Here is a 27,272-nt window from a genome sequence, read left to right as displayed (position 1 = left end):
TGAGAACAACACAAAAGTCAACTAAAGGATTGTGACTGTATGTGAAATGAGTGAAGAAGGTATCTATTAAATTGTTAATGAACCATTAAATTCTGGGCCCTACAAAATGAGAAGTCAGAAAATGTTCCCCTTACTCCTTTGTAAAGACTGTAAAGATATTCATTTCCAAAGAAATCAGAGTTCCTGTTTGGAAGGGCATGGTGTGGGCAGCCAACAGACTCTAAAATTGTAATGGTAGCAAAAATACGTATTTGGGAAAATGCACAGACAAGTGCAATTTTTACTAAAGAACCAAAAATCTGAAAAATTTTAAACGTTAATTTATATTTGTTGTGTATCTTGCAATGGCTTGAAACCAACAAAACCATTTAATTGTGTCTAATTAAAAAACTAATGTGAACAGTTGTTCACTGCCAGATTTATGACTTGATTAAATCTAACTCATGGTTTTGAATTTTGAAGCATGAGAAAATAGTCTGAGTTTTACTTGGCCACAGGAGGTGGGACACCACAGTCACCGGCTCAAGGGCTGGCATCCTCACCGTAAAGCCACACCCACAACCCAGCCTGGCCAGAGAGGGTGGGGTTCCTGCCGTTCCCTCAGCTGAGGGCTCTGGCCACACGTGTCAGTTGGCACATTATTTCACCCCTGTTTCTGAATACTGGTACCCACAAAAGCTTTAAAGAGCTGGAGGGCATTTTACCTCAAGATCGCCTTTGGTAATTGACTCTTCTTCAACCCGGAACTGAAGGTCCTCAACCTTCCTGTGGAATAAAACCAAAACAAAGCACTTTTAAGAAAGTAATTAAGAAACATCTGCCTTATCCCAACCCCCCCCCAAAAAAGAAATCTGTAATCAATACACCCTGGTGAATTCAGCAGATGGCGGGAAAAAAATGCCTTAGAGATGTGGAAAAATTTTAAAAGCATCTTTAGGCCTCTGATTTATAAATCTAAGATCTGTACTCTAACAGGAAATGCCAAAATTTTATCCAGGTACTACTTTCCAGAAGGCATGAGGTAAGAGTTTAGAAAAATCAACTGGTTCTCTTGGTCACAAACACCATTATGGATCTAATCAAGGTAAGGCAAGTAAAAAGAAAATGATGACCACAGAAATAGTTTTGAGATTTCAAGTCTAGAATTTCTACTTTCTTAGCAGAGAAAACAAATCTCTCCTTGTATCACCCCACATCAGATATTTTAGGGTGAGGTTAGCAGGCTTCTTATGCATAGACTCCCAATCTCAAAGGCTCTGGGACAGTACCAGAACCTGCTCCAAGACGGGGAGCGCAGGGCTGTGAACGACTTGGGGGAGAAGCAATCAAAGATCCTATTTCTTTGATTCTAAATGCACATTTTTCTCACATTTTAAAATCTCTGATATTGGGTGTGGGTTTCAATCAATGCCATCACAAAGTCAATGAAATATAATGACATTCTGAGGATTTACAAACTCCAGGTAACAACCACATTGTGAACCTTTAAGAGAAGGAAGAAAAGGTGGACAAAGTTCATAAACTACATGTAAAGTAAAACAAAACAAAACCCTTCAAACTCACCAGCATTTCTAGTAAAATTCAGAATAAAAAATCCTAGTGAATTAAATAAGAAATGTTAATCCAGGTTAAAGGCCTCAAGCTCACGTGAGAGCTGGGAGACATATCTACTGATTGGCCATCTGCAAAGAGCCAATTTAAGAACAGAAGCAAATGGAAGGGTGCCATGGCATTCAGAAGGGTCTATAAAGGTCTATCACAGTCTCTCATTTACCTGCAGCCAATTTTTAAATGCGAGGAGAATTTCCCATGTATAGCGTGTCTCTCTCCAGCGAGAAACTAATGTTCTTGGTAACAGACAGTATTGTACCCTCACTGTGCCGGCTCAATATGACACTGCTTATGACTGTCCTGAGCACACAGTAATACTAGATTATTACTCAGTTAAGTTGGTGTCATCAGAAATGACAGAAGACAGCATTATCCAACAGAGGACAAACTTCCTATAACCCAGAAATGTCTGGTTTCCATGCAGACACTTTTTTCAGAAATCTTGTTTGTTCACTGCCTTGAGAAACTTCCTTTTATAAGAACCAAACTTGGCATTGTATGAAAGGAGAGAAGGTTAGCACTCCCCTTGACAAGGATGGAAGAGGCTCTCAGGCCTGTACAACATGCATACGGTTAAGGCATTGCCACCTACTTCATGGTATCTAACCATCGTTTTTAAAAAAAATAAAAAAAAAAGAACCAAATTTGACTTCTCTGTCTCACACCATTTAGCATTTGATCTCATACTGATAACTCTTGAATTGTTTCACATGTGAGAATTTTGTTTTACTAATAAGGTACTGAGTTTCCCAAGGACAGGGACCTTATTATCACCCACAAGACATGATACAATTTCATAAATACTAGGTAACTTGGGCCTAGAATATCCTCTTACCAGGAATGGCTCCAGGTAAAAACTAGGTTAGGATTACCTCCACAATACTAACTAAAGCTATCCTCAACAGGATGTTTGGCATTTACTGTTAAATTAATCAGGCCAGGTCTAATGATTCCAAACTTGCTGAAAAAAGTCAAATCAAAGCAAGCCCTCTTCACACAGTATGAAGAGTTCAATTTCTGCTGAACACATAGTCATTGCTTTGATTCTAAGGGTTGACACCAATAAGGTTAACAGGAAATTTTTTCCTAAGATCATTTAAAAGGAAAAGGCCACACTTTCACCCTGGAGCAGTTTGGGGTCACCTTTTCTCCTCTTCAAGTTGGTTGAGAAGCTCCACCTTCTCCCTGTCAGCAGCTTCCACCATTGTTCGCAGCTGGTCCATCTTGGCCTCCAATTCCAGGACATGCTGGGGAAGGCAAGGATGTCAGTCAGTGGCCTCTTTCTGACCTGGATACGGGCCCTGGGATACCTCCAAAGAGCTACAGGTAAGTGTTACCATGGTGGGTGGGCATTGCTCTAAAACCTTGTCACATTAAAATGCTTTCTATCTTAATGGGTTACTCTCGGGAGCTTTCCTGGAAGCTAGATGATGAAAAACTGCACCATTAAAGCAACAGAGGGCAATGTTACAATAACTCTTATCTTTTTTGAAGCTGAAACACATGCAAAGTATAATCTACAAACAGGAGTTGTAATCACTCATAAGTTCCTAAGAAACAAGCTGGCCTAACACAGAGAGGCCAAAAGACCTGGACGTAAAGACCAAAGACTAAGGTAGAATCAAGAAGAACAAAACTTCATCTCTATGATGATGGAAACAAGTGCCCCAGGTCACAGCTTTCAAACAAGCTCAGAAAAGAAATGTACACTCATTTCTAGTGCTCTCCAGACTAGCTCCTTGGTGCCAAGCACCGGGCATGCCCCTGGGTCTCCTCACTCAATTTAGAAACCATCACCATGTCCACAACAAGGTCAGCACCAGACTTCACCTGGTCGTGTCCGTCCCGGGCCAGAGCTAGCTCCTGCTCTATCTCCCCCACGTGGCTTGTGGCCTTGGCCACCTCCGCCCTCTCTAGATCCCGTTCAGCCAGCAGCTGCTCAATGTGCTGCTGCTTCTCCTTCAGGGCCTCCTGGAGGGCAGTGGTGCCGGAGATCTTCCTGGCGTAACGGGAGGAGGTTTCAGTCAACTGCAAAGGAAAGTTAAAGAAGTGAAGGGCGCTGGTGCAGTCAGGGCAGCAGGGAAGGAGCGCTGCATGCATGGCGGCACCTCCTCAGCAAAGCAAGAGCTGCTCCAGCTCGCAGGCTAGCACGGACTAGGAAAGGCTTTTCAGCGAAAAACAAGACAGTGTGTTCCTTCTGCCTGCAAATCTCACAAAGAACACATCAATGTAAGAGGTCACGGATCAATCAGGAAGGTGTTCAGAAGGAGAATAAGTGGCTCAAATCCTAAGTACCCTGAGCTCAGCTGACAGGGCCATGTAGCAATCTAGAAAAATTCCACAGAACCCATTTAACAAGTTTCTCTACACTCCATTTCAGCTCGAGCTTAATAGTTATCTTCTTGTTATGACATTTTGGCCAATCTTTTGATCCCCAGACTTGAGATTGTGACTTTTTTAAAGCTTTCTAAGCTTCCAAATACCATTAAGTAATGAAGTGTTCGCCCTTGGGGTCACAAACTTTCCTGCAAGTCATTAAACAGTTGGAGCTCTGTCAGGATTTTCTCCATCTTTCTTTCAAAATGAAAGGCATTGAAGATCTCACCCAGGAATCCAGCTTTAGGGCCTGAACCCCAATCATCACAGAGATTTATAAAGATTAAGAGGAAAACTGTATCTGCCTTCAAAAGTGTGTGTGAATGAGTGAGTGTGCACATAAACAGACACACATGAAAGAAAGGAAGAAAAAGATGAGGAGAGAGAAAAACAGAAGGGACAGAGAAATTGTGGAGAAAGAAGTAAGGAGGAAGGTGAAAGGAGAGAGAAAAAATGGAGAGAGAAGAGGGAGGAGAGAAGAAAACGAGGAAGGGAAGCAGAGACAGGGACGGGGTCAGGGCAGTGGAGAAACAAAGTGTGCAGTTCCTCATCATTCATCTTTGCTGTTTCACACACCCAACCCCACCACCCTGAGGCTAACAATCATGTAAAAAGCCAGAGAAAAACCATCTTCTGTTAAACGTTAACAGGTAACTGGGCAAAAGTTGAATAATGCTCTTCCAAGCTGGGCTCTGGAGGCTGGGAGGTAGGTAAGCAATGGCCTCATCCCTTGGCAAGTGCTGACCAAGGCTGTTTACTTGGCCATTGCTGGCTCCGGATGACTTCAGCCTTTACTTCACTTTCCGCAATCAAAGCTTCATTCAGCACCTGAAGGCTCTTCTCTTAGCCTCTCTGAGCCCTCGTGGCAGGATGCACAGGACACAGACTTACAGTGAGGATCTTTCATCAATTAATGATTTGGCAATTTGGTAACTATGAGAGGAAACGAATTCAATCAAACTCAAATTGCCCTCTGCCATTTTATTTAGTGAAATTTCTTTAATTATTTAAACATGTTTGGGGGAAACTCTTCTTCTCTTTTAATCATTTGACCTTTCTCAATTTCATTATATGGTTAAATTATACTTTCTCTTACTAACATTTCTTCCTGAATACATTAAATGTGAGGTTCCCAAACCATGTGCAGAGATGCCCCAGGGTGAAGCACCAAACTCACAGGGGTACTGTGGGATATTTTAAAACTTCAAGGGAAACACAGGAACATCTGTTGGACACCATGCAAACTAACAGTTCGAGGCAATTCAATATTAGATTGATCTATATTCCTTTCAATATCATCATATCTTCACAAAGTTGGGCTTTGGCTATTGCCATGACAAAAAGTACAGTGCAAAAGTCAATGTGGCACAGGAAATGAGGCTGGCAGTGATAAATACGACTGCAAGGTTTGACGAGATGTGCAGTGCCCAACAGGAGCATATATACCGTAATAGTTAAGTCACTGTGATTACTGAAGAGCAAAAAATATTATTTTTTCTTTCAATTTATGTTTTTCTGAGACAGAAATACATCTCTGAGCAATATGATTGAAATCATAATTTCAATTCTATTTCTTCTTTGTCCTTATTGTATTCTTTTCCAGTGATTTTTGGTTTAGAAACTGTAGTTACCCCAAAATAAAGACACATAAAAATAAGCAGTCTCATAAGGCAAGGAGACTCGTCTCTCTCCTGTCAATTTTCTTGATTGAAAAAGGTGAACTCAGAGGAATCAGAACTGGTCTGAAAAGAAAGAGGAGAACTTTGTGGGAGGCAGGGAGAGCTCAATATTTCTCAAAGAAATGGACACTTATAATTACAAGGTAAATTAAAATTACTCAAGAAAGAATTCCTAATCGAAAGTAGACACTTCCATGAAATTGTTCCTAGAATAGCAAAGTAGACAGGATGTCAATACTAAAGCTTGCTGACCCACTCTGAACAAGGCTTTGTCCAAAAAAAGGAGTTCGGATTTTTTCACCTCTGTTTCATTGTTCTTGTCACACTTTTCTCATAAAAGTAATTTTTCTGTTGAAGATGCAGACTTGCTTTTCGCATGCAAACTGAAAAAGTCTGAGCAGTATTTATTTTACCTGAATATAAGAAAATAAGATCCAGCTGGCTGGCAGAAGAGCACACCCCCAATGAAAGGTCCCACCACCCTGCCCGACAATGGAAGAGCAGGCAGAATGAGACCCAAGGCTAACCACCCTACTTCCCCACCACACCACTGACCATTCTAACTCCTGTCTGCCACTCGCCATCACAAAGCAGAAATCTGTATTCAGTTTGGAGTAGAATTTTATGCTGCCAATTCTAATTTAAACAGCATTTGCCTCACTTCAAGTAAATAAGGACAGGGCTTTTGACCCTAATAAAATACCACAGTAACAAACAGAATGAGGCGTTGCCTATTTTAATTCTGCTGATTCTATTTTTTACTGCTCTAAATGGGAAAAAGAGGGAGAGTGGAAGAGAGACTGGAGGAGATGACAAGAAGAGAGGAAACAAAACAAAACAAAACACGACACGGCTTTTCCTTGTATCCTTCTCCAGTTTCAGAAGTTCTCTTCTTCCCACCACAAAGAAATGATAAATGTTTGACATGATGGGTACGCTAGTTACCCTGATCTGATCACCACATATTATATGTATGGAAACATCACTGTGTGCCCCACGAATATGCACAATTATTTGTCAATTTAAAAAATAAATTAAAATTAAAAGAAGCTTCTTTCTCTGTCCAATGGCACAAGTTAGGAACGCCCCACCCATTAACTGCTTTCAGTAGGTGAGACTGTATTAATACAACATTAACATTCTAAGAACACACCTTTACTCAAAATACTTTAGTTCCTAAAAGTGTTTGAAGTAAAAGAGAAAGAGATCTACGTACTTAAGGAAAGAGATTCCTCCAATTTTCCTGTCATGTTTGGCCCAAAATAATTTCAGAGAAAAGAATTCATCCCATATGTTAGGCTAAGCAGTAGTTACTACAGATTCACTGAGAACTGGTACATAGTTAAGCCTTTAAAACTCTGAAAAGGTCTATTAAAACCCCTTCCCTATTTCAAAAATTGCATTCTTGCTGGAGTCATATTTTTCAAAACTTACTTGCAAGAACTTTCACAGCAAGCTATGAGCAACATTTAGCACAAGGACTAGCAAAGCAGGTGCACTGACAGTGGCATTTGTCATGCCTGGGAAGTGGGAGGCAGGTAATGAGGGAAGGGCAGCTTACTAGGCCTGTCCGGCTGGGCTTGCTGCTCACAGAGGAGGCCACCGAGCTCATGGAGCTGAGGGAGGAGGCAGAAGGGCTTCGCTTCAGGCTGGCAGGCGTGGTGGCCATCACTCGCCTCACCGCAGCGGCCTTGGCTTTGGCTGGCGTAGTGGAAGGGAAGCCAATCTTGGTCACTTTGTGGACAGGAGCAAATAAGCCATATTTGGGTTGACACTGAAAATACCTTTAGAGAACAATAAGAGTATGAGAGAAACCAACTGAATTACAAGAAATAACAACTATAACCAAAGGCTCTCCCAACTTGGGACTGGTTTGCCGGGAGGGAACTCGACCACTAAGCTGGGACTATGCACCAGCACCGTTCACGTGCGTGGAGGCTGATAAATAGTCTTGATGATGTTACAGAAAACACAATAATAACAATATGACATGCAGAATGAGATTACTCATTTGTTGCTGAGGGTCTATGCAGAGGGGATACGTATTTCTACCATTTGATAAACAACAGCAGAGGAGTTCAGCAATATCCTGATCCCGCTTCATAAAACCAAGCCAAACGAAGGGAAAAAGAAATAAGACAAACACCTAACTCTGGGCAGATCCACTAAAGTGACACAGAGAAATATTAACTAACGATGTCAGTTATGAGACTGACATTGGTAATCTTATGACTCTCAAGAATTACAATGTTTTAATATTAAGAAGGGATGGGCCGGGCGCGGTGGCTCACGCTTGTAATCCTAAGCACTCTGGGAGGCCGAGGCGGGTGGATTGTTTGAGCTCAGGAGTTCGAGACCAGCCTGAGCAAGAGCGAGACCCCGTCTCTACTAAAAATAGAAAGAAATTATATGGACAGCTAAAATATATATAGAAAAATTAGCCAGGCATGGTGGCGCATGCCTGTAGTCCCAGCTACTTGGGAGGCTGAGGCAGGAGGATCGCTTGAGCCCAGGAGTTTGAGGTTGCTGTGAGCTAGGCTGATGCCATGGCACTTTTTAGCCCAGGCAACAGAGTGAGACTCTGTCTCAAAAAAAAAAAGAAACTTCTGTACAGGTACCCTCATGTACAATAAAAACCACAAAAAAAAAAAAAAAAGAAGGAATGGCTTCATAATCACTGCAGCACCAGGAGATTTTTATTAAGTCATTATTATTATTGCATTTGTTGGTAAAGCCCATATGCTTATAATCAGTTTGTGTATCTTTTATAAATGTTAACTAGAACATTTTAATAAGCAAGTGATGCATTAACATACAGTATATTACTACTACTAATGCATCATATACCACACCTGTGCCCAAAACCTTCAAAGCATTTTGAAAAGTGTGGGAAATTCATCTTGGGTTCATTTGCATTATTTGACTCCTATCCTGTGTCTGGGAGGCAAGAATGGCATTGAGAATGGGTTGTCCTTAAAACGGAAGGTTGGCTTGCCAGTCACAGGATGGAATTTTTATCAGTTATGAAGACACATTTTAAAGTTCTTTTCCTAACAAAGGTAGTTACCTTCTACCCATGCCCCCACCCCTGGATACACTACTCACACTCCTAGATGCCCAGGTACTCTTTCAGAGGTTGACTGTTACCAAAAGGGAGAGAAGCCAGAAGGATAACATAGTATTTCCTTTCTACTTTGAAAAATAAACTGAATGCTTATTCAGAATCTACTCAGCTATATTGCACATATTATGCTAAAGAGACAGTCAAAAAAAAAAGTGGGGAAAAATCAGTAGATGGGTCTTAGTAAATATAAGTGCAGTTCTGGCCAGCTGCGGTCACTCATGCCTGTAATCCCAGCACTTTGGGAGGGCGTGGTGGGAGGATTACTTGAGCCCAGGAGTTTGAGACCAGCCTGGGTAGTATAGCAAGACCCTGTCTCTACAAAAATAAAAGAATTAGTCGGGTGTAGTCGTATGCACCTGTAGCCCCAGCTACTTGGGAGGCTAAGGCAAGAGGTTCATCTGAGTCAATGAGTTTGAGGTTGCCATGAGCTATGACCAGGCCACTGTATTCCAGCCTGGGCAACGGAGAGAGCCCTGTCTCTTAAAAAAAAAAAAAAGAAAAGAAAAAGAAAGAAAAAGAAACATGTAGCTCTTTAAAACACTCATCTCCATTTTATTATACACATGTGGTGAGACGTGCTTGAGCATCTTCACATGCAAGAGACAAGATGTTGCACAATTCTAAACAAACCTTGTTCCAGCAACGGCACCATCATTCTTCCCAAGAGGTTCATCTAACTCCACACCACACCACTCTCCCTTGGCAAAGTCTGTCTCCCCAAGAAATCGGACTACACCAGCTTTAGTGCCACCAACCTGGAACAGGAAGAGGTTAAAATGAAGCAATGAACATAATTCTATAGCTTTATCCTTTGTGGTTCCAACTAATATTAATAATTAAGTTCTATTCCACCATTTCTACCAGCAGATTTTTTGCTTTACCTTCTCTTCAGCTCTTCTAGAGTTTTCTTGAAGGAAGACTGGCAAAGTTACCTCGGTGACTTACATTACCAGAGTGATTCAATACCTGATATATTCCAATAATGAAACAGCCTATATAGCATGAAGTCAGTAAGGCCCACTAATTAAACAGTCCCTTTCTTAGAAAAATGCTCTGTAACTCCAGAGGAATTTTCCTGCTTCAAAATAAATATTTGCTACAAAAATAGAACCCTTAAATCATTAAAGGAAAACAAAAAGGAAGGCTGGAGGTAGAGGATGGGTGGGCACTCTGCTGTGTTCATTAGTGCCACCTGCAATGCCAGCAGAGCACAGAGTAGGCACTCAACTAAGATTTGCAGAATAAATGAAAGGTGACCTTCTCAGGTGGGGCCTCCATAGAAAAAACTTCTATGTAAACCAAGTAAAAGAACGAGGATATCCATCCTGCGGCTGAGGATGGATTTGATGTCTCTGAAGCAAGCAAAGGAATATGCTAATGAAGAGCATGGGCTCTAAAGCTGGACAAATTCAAATGCCAACTCTGTTAACTGGTCAAGTTTTTTATTTACCTTCTAAATCTCAGTTGCCTCATTAGTAAAATAAAGATAATTTAGGACTATTGTGAGGATTAAGATAATCCACATAAAATTGCTCAGCACAGTTCTGAGACACAGTGCAAGAGCAGGATGTATGTTAGCAGCAAGTTAGCCCGTGCTAACAAGAGTACTAGTTCTAGATTTGGCACATCTGACTCGTCAGTACTCTTGTTGGTATTCATGGAATCGAGGTGTAGTCACCTATATAAAACTGGCCTCAGTGTCCTCCTTCCTCTCACACCATACCATTCAGAGCAGCAATACAACCAACATCACATGAGTAGAACCAGAGCATTAGTTAAAGATGATGCAATCTCTTTGGATAATCTGTTGAATTCTTTCGGGGTGAGTCTAAGTTACTGTAATGACAATTGTTTTTCCAAGAGGCATCTAACAGGCTTTGGTCAGTAATTTTCCAAGCAAACCACAGGCTTCATTCAGATCAGCTTTATAAAAAATAATCACAAGAGATTAGCAACTATTTCTGTAAATTCAGGTAATATACATGTAACATGAGAAAAAAATATAGCATGCCACAACGTTTGTTTGAAATAGATTACTAGTTCCCATTACTAGTTCCTAGAATGGGAGCTTTTCTTATACTTTTTCTCCCATTAAACTTGGAAATTTTGACTCATAAAACAGACAATATACTTTCCCTTTCCCTGTAAAAGAACAGTAATTATTTGAAGTATCTTCAACAGAGAAAGAAAGTCACCTGGGCCGGGCGTGGTGGCTCACACCTGTAATCCTAGCACTCTGGGAGGCCGAGGTGGGCGGATCGTTTGAGCTCAGGAGTTCGAGACCAGCCTGAGCAAGAGCGAGACCCCACCTCTACTAAAAATAGAAAGAAATTATATGGACAGCTAAAAAATATATATAGAAAAAAAATTAGCCGGGCATAGTGGCGCATGCCTGTAGTCCCAGCTACTCGGGAGGCTGAGACAGGAGGATCGCTTGAGCTCAGGAGTTTGAGGTTGCTGTGAGCTAGGCAGACGCCACGGCACTCACTCTAGCCTGGGCAACAGAGTGAGACTCTGTCTCAAAAAAAAAAAAAAAAAAAAGAAAGTCACCTGAAGTCCTAAAAATCACTCAAACACTTTTCTACTTAATTATTCCACAGTCAAAAAAATTTTTAAACATTTAAATATGACTTTATAAAATTAGGTTTTACTTCTCATGTGTTCCAGAGAATACAGAACATTCTAATACATGCATTTACATTAAATATAAACCACTACTTTCAAATCATATCTAAGAAATCTATGTTCTAGAGACAGATATTAGGATTATTAAGGAAAAACATTTTCAGCACTGAAACAAAAAACAAAGCATATATTCCCATGGCAAACACAGATAACTACACTTCATTCTCTTTACTCTCAGAATATGAGCATATAACTCCTAACATTGATCCATCTAAAACAGAAGTAGAAATCACTACTGAAGACAAAATTGATTTAAGCTAGAAACTCAACTAACAGAAAACCTGGCTACTATTTTCATGCTTTAGCAAATCTCAGATTTTAAAATTCGATATGTATTTCTTGAGTGTTTGGGCCCTTGGAAAATGAAGATAAGCAGAATACAGCGTTGGCCACTGGGAGAAAGAGAAATTCAGACCAATAATTCCTGTAAAAAAATGGTAATTGCTTCAACAGATTTCTACAAAATGTGTGGGAACAAAGACAAGTACCTTCCTGTAAGCTCTTGTAAAAAAATAAAATAAAAAACACTCTGCTGGGCTAATGAATGGGCTTACAAACAAACCGCAAACATTTATCCTCTCTGGACTCTGTTCGTCCTGGGTGCTACAAGCCATTTCATCTCATGTGTCTTGATTTATAAAGCTGTAAAAGGTCCAGTGAGTGGTAATGAGGGACTGTTTCACAGGAATCTTGTGAGCAACAAAATTTTGTAAGATGGATTCTTATCTGCCTTATTCTAAGTTAAATAGCTTATTTTAAAAACTAAATATGGCTGGGCGTGGTGGCTCATGCCTGTAATCCTAGCACTTTTGGAGGCTGAGAAAGGAGGTCAGGAGTTCGAGACCAGCCTTAGCAAGACCAAGACCCCCATTCTTTATAAAAATTAGAAAAATAAGCCTGACATGGTGGTGTGCACCTGCAGCCCCAGCTACTTGGGAGGCTGAGGCAGGATGATTATCGCTTGAGCCCAGGCATTTGAGGTTGCAGTGAGCTATGATCGTACCACTGCACTCTAGCCCGGGAGACAGAGTAAAACCCGGTCTCAAAAATAAATAAATATATAAATAAATGAAAAGTAAATATGGTTAACTGGTATTTGCCAAATACAAATTTAGCCCTCACTTAAAACGTAATCACTTGGCAAACAAGCCCACACAGGTGCTTCACACTACCGCAAGGAGAGAGCCAGCCCAGCTTCAGCAGCTCCAGTGGGGAACTCGCCTACAGAAAGGTAGAATCTTCACTGGTCCCAATTCTACCTCTGGTTGTGATACTTTACAATTTTACTCCTCTCCTTTGAGGATATCATGTGACGACTGAACTCAAAACCCTCCGATTCCCTCAAAAATATTTAACGCGTCCCTACTACGTGTCAGGTGCTGTCCAAGTGCTGGAATGTGACAGCAAATAAGACAGGAAGCTTCCGTGCTCTCGTGGAGCTTAGATTCTGGTAAGGAAGAAACGGAAAATAAGTAAATAAATAAAAGATCATTTCAAATAGTGAAGAGTGCTATGAAAAAAATACAACAAGGTAGTGTGCTAGTGCTGCAGACGGTGTCTTTAGTTGGGGTGGCCAAAGAAAGGATCCCCAAGGTGGTGACATTAAAACCATCAAGGCAGCAGTCATGAGAAGACCTGGGGGCAGAACATCCAGGCAGAAGAAACAAATCCTGAAGTGGGAATGAATCTGGTTTGTTTAGAAACAGCAAGAGGCCAGTGTAGCTGGAATGGACTGAGAAAGCAGGATGAGAAGGGAATGAGCTCAGAAGGTTGGGCCGGGAGACTCTGTCCCTTAAAAAAAAAAAAAAAAAAAGGAGTGAAATGTTAAATATTCATTAAAAGCCAGGCATTGTGGCATATGCCTACAGGCCCAGCTACGCAGGAGGCTAAGGTGGGAGGTTCACATGAGCCCAGGAGTTTGAGTACAGCCTGGGCAACACAGCAAGACCTTGTCTCTAGGAAAAAAAAAAAAATATATATATATATATGTGTATATATATATACACACACACATAAATATATACACACACACACACGCACACACATATTCATTAAATGAATAAAATAGCTTTTTTTTTTTTTTTTTTTTTTGAGACAGAGTCTCACTCTGTTGCACAGGCTAGAGTGCCATGGCGTCAGCCTAGCTCAGAGCAACCTCAAACTCCTGGGCTCAAGCAATCCTCCTGCCTCAGCCTCCCGAGTAGCTGGGACTACAGGCATGCGCCACCATGCCCGGCTAATTTTTTCTATATATATTTTTAGTTGTCCATATAATTTCTTTCTATTTTTTTTAGTAGAGACGGGGTCTCGCTCTTGCTCAGGCTAGTCTCAAACTCCTGAGCTCAAACGATCCTCCCGCCTCGGCCTCCCAGAGTGCTAGGATTACAGGCGTGAGCCACCGCACCCGGCCAGTAAAATAGCTATTATTTCTTGAGTGTTTACTGTGTGCCAGGCACTGCTAAGAATTTTATATGCATTATCTAATTAATCCTCAAAACAAAGCAATGAGGATAGTATTATTATTAACCTCACTTTTACAGATTAGGAAACTACAAGTTAAACATTTTACTGAGGTCACAAAGGCAAAGCTAGGACTCAGTTTGGGTTCTTAGCACTATGTTACACTGTCCTCCTTTTAATTAAAAAAAATCAATCATTATGATATAAATTCAGAGGTTCTAGAATGTACAGCATATAGACCTTATACCTTGTTTCCTGCTTATTAGTAAAAAAGAAAATACTGTACATTTCTTTCTTCTTCCTAGATCTAAATCTGATCATTTAAAAGGCCCAGAAATTCTGAAATAACATCCTCTGATGTCTTGAGTTTTCTAAGACATTTAAGGAAGCACCATCTCGTATCCACCCACACACTATCCTTAAAGCAAAAATTAAAAACCAGAAGGAAAAAAAAATCAAATTTTTATAAACACATCTAAGTCTACTTTTGATCTTGCTTTGTCAAGTAAGGTGACTTTAATATTTACAAGTTATAAACTCAATATTCTCCTCTTTTGGCTAAACTGGTAGATAAAACTAGAGTAGATTATTACAAATCTATGCTCATGCTAATACTATACACAAACTACATAGCCAGTTTTTAATTTGTTGCATATTTATACATAAACTGACCTAGAAAAGCTCATTAACTTCTCTGTAAATGAGTAGTCATGCCTCCAGAACGAACAGACTCTGAGTCAAGGAGTTCCCACGTGTATGTTTCAACCACTCATTGGTGGTACTATCTCAGTTCAACACAATGACCTTAGGACATTTCTCCACTCACCAATACTCTGTCTCCAATTTTGAGCTCTCTTTCTCCTTTCTTGATTGAGCCGGCCTCTGAAAGGTTGGAGATAGATTCACTGGCAGTTTTTGTAAGGTTGCTGATCTGAGACGTAGTTGAAGGTTCCTTTGCTGCTGGCTGGGACGGTTTATGGGGAATATTTGAGGGGGTGGCCAGGGAGGAGGACACCATGCTGGCCGCAGACGTGGACAAAGGAGAAGTAGCCCTGGAAGCCTGAGTCGTCTGCAGACCGTTAGCTTCATCTTCCGCTTGCACCTTCCTTGTTAACTTTGATGGTCGGGTAAATATGCCCTTTAAAGGTTCACACTGGAAATACCGAACTCCTGCCACTGAACCATCATTCTTGCCAATAGGTTCATCTAAAACAATTCCAGCCCACTGGCCTGGTGCAAACTGAGTTTCTCCAAGAAACTGGATAAATCCAGGCTTATTCCCATTCACCCAAACTCGCTCCCCAACTCGAAAGTCATCCACAAATTCTTCTTGAGTCTCAGCAGATGGAGCGCTTGGTGCTTTTTCACTGGATATTGTTTTTTCTACTGGAACTGCAACTGAAACCAGAAGAAACATCAGAAAAGATTCAATTTCATATTTAAGCAGACAACCTCTAATGTAAAAGAAAACAAACTAGAGAAAGCCAACAGCCCACAGGGGTAGCCAACTGCTCTTATAAAAAATCAGGTGTTCTGATTTTTTATATATAAAAATCTTATGTATAAAAATCAGGTGTTCTGATTTTTAGGTTTTGTTTTTTTTTTTTAAGCGAGGAGGCAGAGTACTTGATCCATCACTACCATGTTTAGTGCTGCTAAAGTCAGTGAAGCTGGTGGGTGAGGTTTATTCCTTATTTGCAATTAACATTAGAAGAAGCCAAAGCAAGAAAAAAATTAGTCCTTTACCAAAACCTATATTCATAACGTAAGTACAATTTCATTGTTTACTCCACTCCCCACCCTGCACATACCCATTCAATCCATTGATATGGGCTCTATTCCTATATTAGTCGATTAAAGCTGACAAAAACTAGGACCATTTGACCACAAAGGTTTGCAATTAGGATTGATGAAGGAAGGGATTCAGTGCTGCAGCCCTACCATCATTACTTCGGGACTACCAAATAAACCCCACTCCTCTGACAGCCAAGGTGGAAATCACAGCAAAGAAAAAGGACAGCACCTGCCAAACGCCCTGGTAAGGCAACACGAATTTGTGCAATCTCTACCCTGTGATAAAGACAGTAGTTACATTTTGCCAGAAATGTAATATTTACACTGGAAATTCATTCATGCAGTCATCCAACAAGCATTAATTAAATATTTAGTGTGAGTTGGCAAAGCCCACATTCTCAATCATGCTACCATTTTGCTAGGCATATCGTGATCTTAGGATGTTACACAACCTGAGTTTAATTTCTTCATCTATAAAGGGATAGTAATTATATCTCTTGAGGGTTTTTTAAATGAGGATTAAATGAAATAATGTATTTACTCATTCTGCACATGATTATTGAGTTCCTACTGCTCCAGGACTAGTTACAGGTACTGTTCTACACTAGGGGACAAAGCAAGACAGCACAGTCTGTGCCCTCAGAGGATCAAAGCCTAGAGGTGAGGAGACACACATTAAAGTTACACTCCAGGTAATTTCAGGTAGTCTCAGTGCTGTGGAGGAGACTGCCTTGGAAAGATCAGTGAGGGAAGGCCTCCCAGAGGAGGTGACATATGGCCCGAGGCCTGACTGACAAAGAATGAAACACCTAGAGTGGTCTGGCTGGCCTAGAGTGGGTGCCTAACATCCCTTTACCCAACACAGAACGGGAGACTTTGGAGTTTCTATTTGTAGAGGATTTTTGCTTTCTTTTTGAGAAGATATTCTCAGATAGAACAGATAACAACCTGCCAATGACGGAGGCCAGCCCAGTCACTTTTAGAATCTATTCTAGCTTTTATACATCACAATTATTCTTCATGGATTTCTGAAAAACAATTCATAATATTGCCCTGAATTCCTTGGCAATTATTAAATATTTCTTTTGGAGCATTTAAGTTTTAGTATTCATAAGCTGCTTTACTTTAAAAAAAAAAAAGTCTAGCTTATGCTAAGTAGTGTTGGGGAAACCAAGTGGAATTACTCATGATCCCTGTACTCAAAGACTTATTTATATGCTATATTGTACATACATATATATTATTATTATATGCTAAGGGATATTCATGAATAATGATAAAAATGAAAATGAAATTCTAAAACAGGGTGAGTACAACAGCAGAAGGCTTCATGGAATGGTTGACGTTTGAAGGCCTCTTAAAAAGAGGAAAGGCTTTGAGGGGAAGGAGAACAGGAGTGCCAGTTACCACTGATTTTCTCAAGAATATATACTTCTGAGACAAATCTATTTCTTGGTAGTCCTTTGTTTTATTCATGAAGTTTTCCATTCATCTAAGATGTTTTATGTTCACTTTGATAAGAACCCTTTTTCATCCTGATACATAAAATGTAGATAACTTGGGGACCTCCATTCAGTCAACAAATACTTACTGAGCTTGTGTTGGTACATGTCAGGCAATGTTCTAGGTGTGTGGGTGCACAACAGCAGTGAAAAAAATAAACACGGCCGGGCGTGGTGGCTCACACCTGTAATCCTAGCACTCTGGGAGGCCGAGGTGGGCGGATCGTTTGAGCTCAGGAGTTCGAGACCAGCCTGAGCAAGAATGAGACCCCATCTCTACTAAAAATAGAAAAAAATTATATATGGACAGCTAAAAATGTATATAGAAAAAATTAGCCGGGCATGATGGTGCATGCCTGTAGTCCCAGCTACTCGGGAGGCTGAGACAGGAGGATCCCTTGAGCTCAGGAGTTTGAGGTTGCTGTGAGCTAGGCTGACGCCACGGCACTCACTCTAGCCCGGGCAATAGAGAGAGACTCTGTCTCAAAAAAAAAAAAAATAAAAAAAATAAACACAAAGATCCCTGCTTTTGTGGAGGACCCATGAGTGTCTTTACGGAAGAACATGAAGAAACAATGTTGGACTTAATCGATTATGGTGGGCACCTGACCATCTGGAATGACTGAGAACATATCTAATAGTATATAAATCACATTAAAAAAGACCATAAAAGCAAGCATCAGATGCCCTCCCTCCTGTCTCTTATTAAAAACCTGGGGTGATCATTATGGGATGGAAATTGAAATGGCAGAGGAAGAGGTGGAGAATAGATGAGGAACAGATCACCGAAGATCACTGGTTCTTCTATAAAATGTTTGGGGACAGTTTCCCTTGTTGACCTCGGTGTAAGCCATTGTCCTGCCCACTCCCTTGATGCCAGTGGCCAACTTCAGATCAATTAGTGCAATCCAATCTTTTAAGCCAAGTTAGCTTTTGTTTTCTGTACATTATCCCAAACCCAAGAAGAAAGGCACTAACGAGTTCTGGAAGACATATAGGGAAGAAATCTAAAGAAATACTTTAACATTTTAAGGACCAAATACTGAAATGACTTGACAACTATTTAAGCACCTTATACTAAATCAACTAAATAAAAAAGGTAACTACAAGAAAGTAACCCTTCATTAATATTTCCACATATAAAACTCTTTTAAGTAAAACTTTTTTCAAATAGTTTCAATATTAATTTTTATAAAGTCATCTTTAAAATAAAAATTTCAAATTGAAGTCATACAGGATTATTTGCTATTAAGGAAAAACATAAAGCATTACCAGCCGTAGGTGTCTTCAAAGCTGTGCTTCCAGGCTTAAGGATCTTGCTAGGGGCCTTAAGCCCACTTGGTTTTAGCATACTCATTTTCTTAGTAGGTGAGAGCTGGTTTTTCCTTTGCCTGCTGCCACTATCTTTCCCCAACCATTGATTCAACTGTGGGTGTTTCTATAGTGAACTCAGTCTCTGGATTAAATCTGCAAAGAGAAATATATAAAAAGATTTTAGAATCTTTAGGAGAAAGAAAGTAGGAACAACGGTACTTTTCCTTACATATGATAATAAACTATCTCCACGCTGAACCTAGGAACCTAGAAAATCCTAAATATGTTATTTCCAAGGGTTCCACGGAATAAATAAGACAAAAAAAAAAAAAAAGAAAGAAAGAAAAGAAAATCCTAAATATGAAAAGCATGAAAATGCTGCTGCAATGGAATTAAAGGCCATTTACTATCCTCAAGACAAGTAGGTAAGACAATACACTTTGCTTTATGTTATCTAATATCATCAGCTCAGTACAGTGCCTAAATACCACACAATCCTTAAAAGACGGTTCAGAAAAATTGGCACCAAACTTAATGGGGGGAGAAGAAGGGAGCTTTCAGTTTTTACTTTCTATATTACTTAAGTATTACTACCACAAGCCTGTATTAACTATGGGGTTTTTGTGGTTTTTTGTTTTCATTTTAGAGACAGGGTCTTGCTGTATTTCCCAGGCTGTTCTCCAACTCCTGGGCTCAAGCGATCCTCCCGCCTCAGCCTCCTGAGCAGCTGAAACTACAGGTGTGTACCACCGTGCCCAGCTTTAACTGTGTATTTTTTAAATCCACAGAATTATGCATTTTACAATCTAAAACTATGTATACGTTAAACTAGAGGAGGATTAAAACTCTGTAAGAAAAAAGGCCCTATCTGGGAAGCAATGAAGTAAAATTATCTTTGTTCTGTCTAGAAAAACACAGTATACTACTGATTTACTCAAGATCAGGTATTTTGGACTAAGGCAAAATAGTATCTTGTCATATTGTCTTCACCTCCTTAGAAAGTGAGTTGAGGAAGACGTTGGGACTTGGGAATACAGAAAAATATTTTTCAGACATTAATACCTAAAAACAGAACAATTCAATCAGAGAAAAATGCTGGTATTTAATGACTGTCAAATGATTATGTTTTGCATTTTTCTCTGCTAACAGAGCTTGGATGATGAAGCACAGACCTCACTCTCTTGTCCTGTCTCTCTTACCAGCAATGCCAAGCATTTGCAAAGACTCTGGCCAGGAATGACAAAGGAGCCTACAGGGCCACTGCTGGGTTGAATGGTGCCTCCCCCAAAGACATGTCCACGCAGGACCTGTGAATGTGACCTTATTTGGAAAAAGCATCTTTGCAATTGTAATTAAGAATCCTGAGATGAGATCATCGTGGGTTATGTTGGCGGGCCCTGAGTCCAGTGATAAGTGTTCTTATAAGCAGCAGACAACACTCAGAAGAGAAGGTCACATGAAAATGGAGGCAGAGACCGGAACAATGTGTCTGTAAACCAAGGATTGCTGGCAGTCACCAAAAACCAGGAGAAAGGCAAGAGATGGATTCTTCCTCAGAGTCTCCAGAAAGAATCAACCTGCCAACACCTTGATTTTGGACTTCTAGCCTCCAGAACTATGAGAGAACAAATTTTTGTTCTTTTAAGTCGACAAATTTGTGTTCATTTTTAAGGCTCCCCTAGGAAACGAATACAGCCATGTAAATGTTTCTATTCGAAAACAGACATGATAGAAATCAAACCAAGACAGTTGCCTCATGAGTCTCACTCTGTAGATTCCCTATGGTTCTTGAGAGGGTGCAAAATGATAATAAGGCTCTACTCAGGGGGCTGAGGTGGGAGGATCACTTGAGCCCATTCATTCCAACCATGGGTACAGGTAACAGATGGGGGCTACCAGGGCAGGTCTTGTATTTCAGGGAAGAGGCCGGGCACAGTGACTCACATCCGTAATCCCAGTACTTTGAAAAGCCAAACCAGGAAGATTGCCTGAGGCCAGGAGTTCGAGACCAGCCTGGGCAAAACAGTGAGACTCCCATCTCTACAAAAAATTTTTTTAAAAATTAGCCAGGCATGGTGGTACACACTTGTAGTCCCAGATACTGGGGAGGCTGAAGCAGGTGGATGGCTTGAGCCCAGGAGTTTCAGGTTGTGGTCAGCTATGATAATGACACTGCATTCAAGCCCAGGCAACAGAGCGAGACCCTGTCTCAAAAAAATAAATAAGAATAAAAATTTCAGGGAAGAGGAATCACGAGCATCAAAAGTTTGATGATTAAAATGCAAATACAGCCAGACACGATGGCTCTCGCCTGTAATCCCAGCTACCCAGGAAGCTGTGGCGGGAGGATCACTTGAGGCTATAGCAAACTATGATCATGCCACTGCACTCCAGCCTGGGTGACAGAGCGAGACCCCCATCTCCAAAACAAAAATGAAAATAATTAATTAAAAATAATAAAATGGGCCGGGCGCGGTGGCTCACGCCTGTAATCCTAGCACTCTGGGAGGCCGAGGTGGGCGGATCGTTTGAGCTCAGGAGTTCGAGACCAGCCTGAGCAAGAGCGAGACCCCACCTCTACTAAAAATAGAAAGAAATTATATGGACAGCTAAAAATATATATAGAAAAAATTAGCCGGGCATGGTGGCGCATGCCTGTAGTCCCAGCTACTCGGGAGGCTGAGACAGGAGGATCGCTTGAGCTCAGGAGTTTGAGGTTGCTGTGAGCTAGGCTGACGCCACGGCACTCACTCTAGCCTGGGCAACAGAGTGAGACTCTGTCTCAAAAAAAAAAAAAATAATAATAATAATAATAATAAAATGCAAATACAGGGAAGGTTCTCAACCAAAACTATTCAAATAACATCCTGGCAAGGATAAACCTGGCTATAAGAGGCTACAAAGATTAGATACCACTAGGCAGAAAAGACAAATTCCAAGCCTTTTCTCCTATTCAGCCCACAAGGTGGGTGGCTGCGGACCAGACAAAGAGCTTACCTTGCCATGGTACCTTTTGATATCTCACCATAAACTGCTCACCCTAGTGTGTAAGTCAGACTGAAAGCTAAAAATTCTACATCTACACTATCAAATATGCTAGACAGTAGCCACTTGTGCTGTTTAAACTTAACTTTAAATTCTTTTAAAACAAAGTAATATTAAAAATTCAGTTCCTCAGTCACATTCAAGTGTGCAGTAGCCACAGTACAACATAAAGAACAATTCCCATCATCGCAGAAAGTTCTATTGGACAACACTGTTCTAGAACCTCCTCCATCTAGCGACGATCTCCTTGCCAAATGAACAGTGTCCTTCAAAGTGAACACCTGAGGAAATTTTAAGTATTTTAATAATACTGTCTTAGCCAAACTATTTTTTATCTCCTCTTTTAAAAATAACTTCAGAGGTAGTTTATAGGGAGCAGTTTATTGGTGAGTTACCCAAGATGGTAGTGACCACCAGCTCGGTATTTCAACGCTCTTCACCGGACTTGGCTCTAAAACAGGACCAGCTGTTTGCAAGATTTGAATCAGAATACCTCAAAAATATAATGATGTGCAACTACCGAACATAGTAAAAATGTATCCAAGGCTCATGGGGCAATTCTAAGAGTTTCAAAAATTAAGTTATTATTGCTGTGATAAATGAACAGCATCTCCCTAGATGAAAAAACTTAGGTGACTCTGTAAATTCTGGTGCATTTTTTTTTCATTTATTTTTAAAGGTCAGTCACATTACTTTATAATCTGTTTCCAAACTAAAACATGTACCTATACATTAACCCCCAGAAGCCTATATTTACACCATTGACCGATGCAATCGTTAGACTATTTTTTTCAAGCCAAGAACCATTTGCAAAATGTTTATCTCTAGAACTTAGGTCACTTCTGAACAGTCTAAAATAGGTACAATTTTGCTTACACACTCTCAAATGGGAGAAACAGGAAGATCTACTTCCAAGCACCAACTGTGTACCAGGGACACAGACTGCTCAGCCATGCAACGACTCTCCTTCCCGCTCATTAAAAGGTTTACATTTTCGCTCCGAAACAGGAAGCTGTGTTACTGAACACCAACACTAGAGGAACAGTTTTTTTTTTTCTGTGTAACCTACAGATTTAACAGAGAAAGCCAGATCTGAAATAAGCAAAAAATTTTAATTCAATTGGTATCCTTAGCTTGTGATTTAATTCTGAGATCTGATCTAAATAACAAAGGTAAAGGGGCAAGATATTTATTTCAGAGAAGCAAATAACTCTAGAGGACCTGCCCTTTTGGGAATTTCCAGAAAGGAAGTGCGTTCCCTTTTGAAGTGAGGATGTCAGCTTTACTGAAAGTTAGGATTCCAGAAAGTAATACTATTCTCCTTCCACCCAACAAAAATATGTGTTCTACCCTCTTATAGTCAAGGCTTGGTGCACATTTGTCTAGTGTGTTAGATACCGCTATAGTCTCAATACCTGGAAAATACCAGCATCTGCGGGAAGTTTCAAATTGTTAGAACAATGCCAGTGCATACAAGCACCAGAAATGTTAGTTACAGTATTATTATTTCTAAGACTCCAAGCTCCCCATTTTCCTCTCAGATATCACCTCTTGTCACTATACATTATTTGAACAGGAAATTACACAAAATTCTGTCTTCTGTTTTAAACAAATTTTCAGAGGTAGAGTATACAGTTCAAGACCACAGCCTTCTCAAAATAAAAATATGCTTACTGTATTTACTCCTTTTAATAAGCATCCACCTATAATCTGTCTCATTAAGAATATTCAAAATATCCACATACGGAAAAAAATGTACTTGCAGTAGAAAAAAGTGAGTCAGACCAGGCACAATGGCTCATGCCTGCAATCCCAGCACTTTGGGAGGCCAAGGTAGGAGGACTGTTTGAGCCCAGGAGTTTGAGACCAGTCTGGACAACATAGCAAGACTCTATCTCTACAAAAATCTTTTAAAAATTAGCTGGGTGCGGTAGCGGACCTATAGTCCCAGCTACTCAGAAGGCTGAGGCTGCAATGAGCTATGATCGCACCACTGCACTCCAGCCTGGGTGACACGGCAACACCTAGTCTGTAAAAAAAAAAAAAAAAAAAAAAAAAAACTTAAAAAGAAAAAAATGAGTCAGTCACCAAGATTTTGAACAAAACCAAAAATAAAACAACTCTAGTAATGAATCCCAAAGTTTGGTGGTAATGTTGGTGCTGCCCAACACTTTATGCCAAGCACAAAGTACAGTTACTGTTCCAGCTGCCTCAGGAAACCCGTATCAAGCCGGTTCACTCTGGAATCACTCCCACTGTGCTAACACCCACTGCCATTCAGACCCCATCTCGGTAACTACCCTTCCGTGAAAGAAACCAGCAAGGGAATGGGAATTCAAAAGTTAAAGATTCACTTCTATTCTCCCTATTATAAGAATTTATTCTAAAAGTACAGAAATGTTTTTAATAATGAAAACTGATCTAAAGCAGATAAATATTGTCCCTGTGGCTACAAATTCACTTCAAATTGGCAATTTCAAGTTTCTGCAACCTGTGTGTAGAGGATGGCTCATTTCTAAAAGGCTGTCTTAAAGGCATGCCAGTTAAAGAGTCATTTGAAGGGGAACACACCAAGGGGGCCTGTAAAGGGCTCTTAGTCTCAAAGAAAGCAAAAACTTTAAGATTCTAGGTCTTACATGTGTAAGAAAATAGGGACATGTGACTGTTAAACAGGGAAAAAAATAGGGAACACATGGGACAATGCTTTAAAAACAGTCTACTTCCAAAAAATAGAAGGTTGGAGTCTCTCTGATACTGACATGCTCTGTGGGGGAAAATCAGTAACAAAATTATTTTGGGGGGGCACATAATCTCTATACTTAAACTCATAGACTCAAACTCAGAATAAAGTGCCAGTATCTACTTCCTGTGTTACTTAAAAAAAAACATGGGGAGGGACAATTTATCAATGCAGGAACATAGGGTCTTTGAAGTTTTTATTTGTTTGAAGGAGGACAATCCCTAAAAAATATTAACACTCAGAGACTAGGTTTCTGGATATCTGTATGAACCAACACCTTTTCTTCCAACTCCAACTGAAACAAATACAAAGAGCAAAGCAATATAATCAAAAACAAACGGTGACAATTTCAATTGCAATACATCTAAATTTAGGCCTCTGGGTCATAAATAATTTGTACCACTGACAAGCAAGTCTAATCATTTCAAACTGTTACTTGCCTGGTGCTATAGATATATTTTCACAGACCAAAAAAACGTTAGGTTTATTCGCAGGGAAAATTGACAGAAAATTACACAGCAAATAGAGTCACTGACTAACCACATACCCACTTCACATAGTAAAAATACTTGCTGAGTTTTCTGCTTTGAAATGTCCTGCCAGAGGATATTCACAATGATTTTCTTATCATCACACAATCTCTTTGTAAAATATAGAAGGCCCGGCATCAATGTCCTTACTTTTTATCTACAGAAGTTGCAGAAAAGTCAACACAAAACTAGCAATATGAGACAACTGGTACCTCATGATGTCTGTAGAATCGGGGCAGGCTTCAGCTCATACTCTGCCAGAAGGTGGGCAAACATTTTGAACAACGTGGTTATGAAGTCATGCTGATGACCTCACAAACGGGAATTCTGATGCTGGTCTGCCTCTAGGTTGCATCTTCTCCACTTTAAAGAAAAAGCAGAAGGTTCTGCACCCTTGAACCTGGAGCTAGTGACTGGAGAAATGTACTTCCTCCCATCTGAGATCAGCAGCATCTTTCTCCACTGCTGACCAGCATAAGCAACACAGGTACCCAGAGAAAAGCACAGCCACCTAAATAGCTTAACACCTGCAGTGTGTGTGTGTGTTGGCAAATTTTTATTTTAGTTCAGTTCTAAACACTTTTTCTTAGTACTCTCTTCTGGAAAACTAGGCTGTATTTAGGAATTCTGAAAATTGAGTAGGAAGCAAATCATAAACTTAAAATGTTACCCTTGCCACTCTAATATAGTGCTAACTTCACCAGCCCCAATACTTACTCTATTATTTACTAAGAGGAATGAAGATTAAGATGTGTAAGTAAGAAGTTCATTTCGAAAATGCCAAAAGCGTAAAGCCTCACTCAAAACAGCTCTGGAGTAGTACTGTGTGTCTTCTCTAGGAAAAGGCAAAATGGCCAGGTTGTTGTATTCTCCTTCTTATCATCAGTGAAATTTTATTGTTACTTCTAAGTGCTTATAAATTCTTAAATTGGAAAGAACTATAACAAAGGACTAATAATAATTTCCAGGTGATGGGATTATTGGTAGTTTTTATATCTTCTGTGTGCTTTCTTGGGTCTCTCAAATTTTAACAGGTATAATTAATTTCATAAGCAGGAAAAAAAAATTAATGACTTCTGAGCCACAGTAAAACAGCTTCAACAAAGAGTAAGGAAACAGACTCTAGTGTGCTGCTTTCTACCCTGGAACATGCAGCACAACAAAGCCAGGTGACAGTGGATACATGTGGAGAAGGTGGTGGGCTGTTCACCAAGTCTATTTCTTCTTCTTCCTGGATTCACAAAACTGCCCATTTCCCAGCTCCCTTTGTGGTTCAGTATGGCCATATGACTGAGTTCCAGCCATGGAATGAGCAGTGGGTGAGACTGTGCCACTTCTAGACCTCGCCCGTAGGAGCCTCCCGCGTGCACTCCCCCAGCTCTGCCCTTCCAATGGCTTGATGGAGATGAGCCCAGCAACCCTGAGGGCATGTACTGAAGATGGGCAAATCACAGGATGGAAGAAGCCTGGATCCCTCAATCACTTCTCCCGGCTTCCCCATCAGAAAATACCTATCCTGAACTTTTCCAGAACTGAAAATAAACTTTTATCAGTTTAAGCCACTAAAATTAGTGGGTTTATTTGTTACAGCAACTAGCTTATCTTACCTAATACAGTGTCAAAGAGATTAAAAACTTTGCTTAAAGCTTTGGAATCATCTCGGCTAAGTAAACTGCTCAAAGAATTTAATTTTTAGGATAAGCATCTGAGATAAAAATGCTCCGTATCATAAAAAGTACAATAATATGAATAATAAAGGTACTATATTTCCTTAAGAGCAAAAAGACATTTTACTGGCAAGAGCAAACTATCACACAGGTTTGATGACAGTATACTAACACTTATTAAGACAAGACAGACGAAGAATTGATAACTGTCCAAGTTGGGTGGATGGTACTATTTGCTCTGCTTTTGTGTATGTTTGAAATTTTCCATTAGTACAAGTTTTTATTATACAAGATACATACTTTAGTAAAATCCAACCCACCTTCTCCCTGACCCGATACCCTCAAAAAAAGCTTAAGCAATTTACAGAAACAAGTTCCTCAAAATAAGCAGTTCCCAAAAACAAGCACAGTGTAAATTATGTTCAAATGAAAATGAATAATATTCTTCATAATTCTTATCTGATTTCTTAAAAGTTTTGTTTACTTTTCTTTTTTTTTTTTTTTTTTGAGACAGGTCTCCCTCTGTTGTGCAGTGGCATGACTGTAGCTGACTGCAACCTCACATTCCTGGGCTCAAAAAAAAAAAAAAAAAAGAAGAAGAAGAAGAAGAAGAAGTAGAAGAAAGAGCTGGACTGGGAAGTGAAACACCTGGATCCCAGTCCAGCTGGATGACCCTGAACAACTTATTCAGCCCCTTCCCAGACCTCAGTACTCTCATTTACAACCTGAGGATACTAATTAAGTA

The 27,272-nt window shown here is 40.1% G+C and overlaps 1 protein-coding gene and 1 non-coding gene across 5 annotated transcripts in view; one reads left to right on the top strand and one right to left on the bottom strand.

The window, feature by feature from the left end:
- The window catches only part of CLIP1 (CAP-Gly domain containing linker protein 1), a 103,165-nt gene that overhangs the window by 59,184 nt on the left and 16,709 nt on the right, over window positions 1-27,272 (bottom strand). For all 4 annotated transcript variants that reach the window (XM_069497576.1, XM_069497578.1, XM_069497575.1 and 1 more), the window contains exons 2-8: window positions 18,504-18,698; window positions 14,762-15,333; window positions 9,421-9,545; window positions 7,228-7,450; window positions 3,442-3,639; window positions 2,755-2,858; window positions 705-765 (exon numbers count right to left, since the gene is read on the bottom strand). In XM_069497576.1, the coding sequence (XP_069353677.1) occupies window positions 705-765; window positions 2,755-2,858; window positions 3,442-3,639; window positions 7,228-7,450; window positions 9,421-9,545; window positions 14,762-15,333; window positions 18,504-18,588 (1,368 nt within the window). In that variant the 5' untranslated portion in view covers window positions 18,589-18,698. The remainder of the gene's footprint in view (window positions 1-704; window positions 766-2,754; window positions 2,859-3,441; window positions 3,640-7,227; window positions 7,451-9,420; window positions 9,546-14,761; window positions 15,334-18,503; window positions 18,699-27,272) is intronic.
- Window positions 2,103-2,229, top strand: LOC138401955 (U6atac minor spliceosomal RNA). The gene has a single exon (XR_011236564.1). It is a non-coding gene; the product is annotated as a U6atac minor spliceosomal RNA (small nuclear RNA).

Source organism: Eulemur rufifrons, chromosome 21 (genome assembly GCF_041146395.1).
Source record: "Eulemur rufifrons isolate Redbay chromosome 21, OSU_ERuf_1, whole genome shotgun sequence".
Lineage (NCBI taxonomy): Eukaryota > Metazoa > Chordata > Mammalia > Primates > Lemuridae > Eulemur > Eulemur rufifrons.
This window is presented reverse-complemented; position numbering and strand designations above follow the sequence as displayed.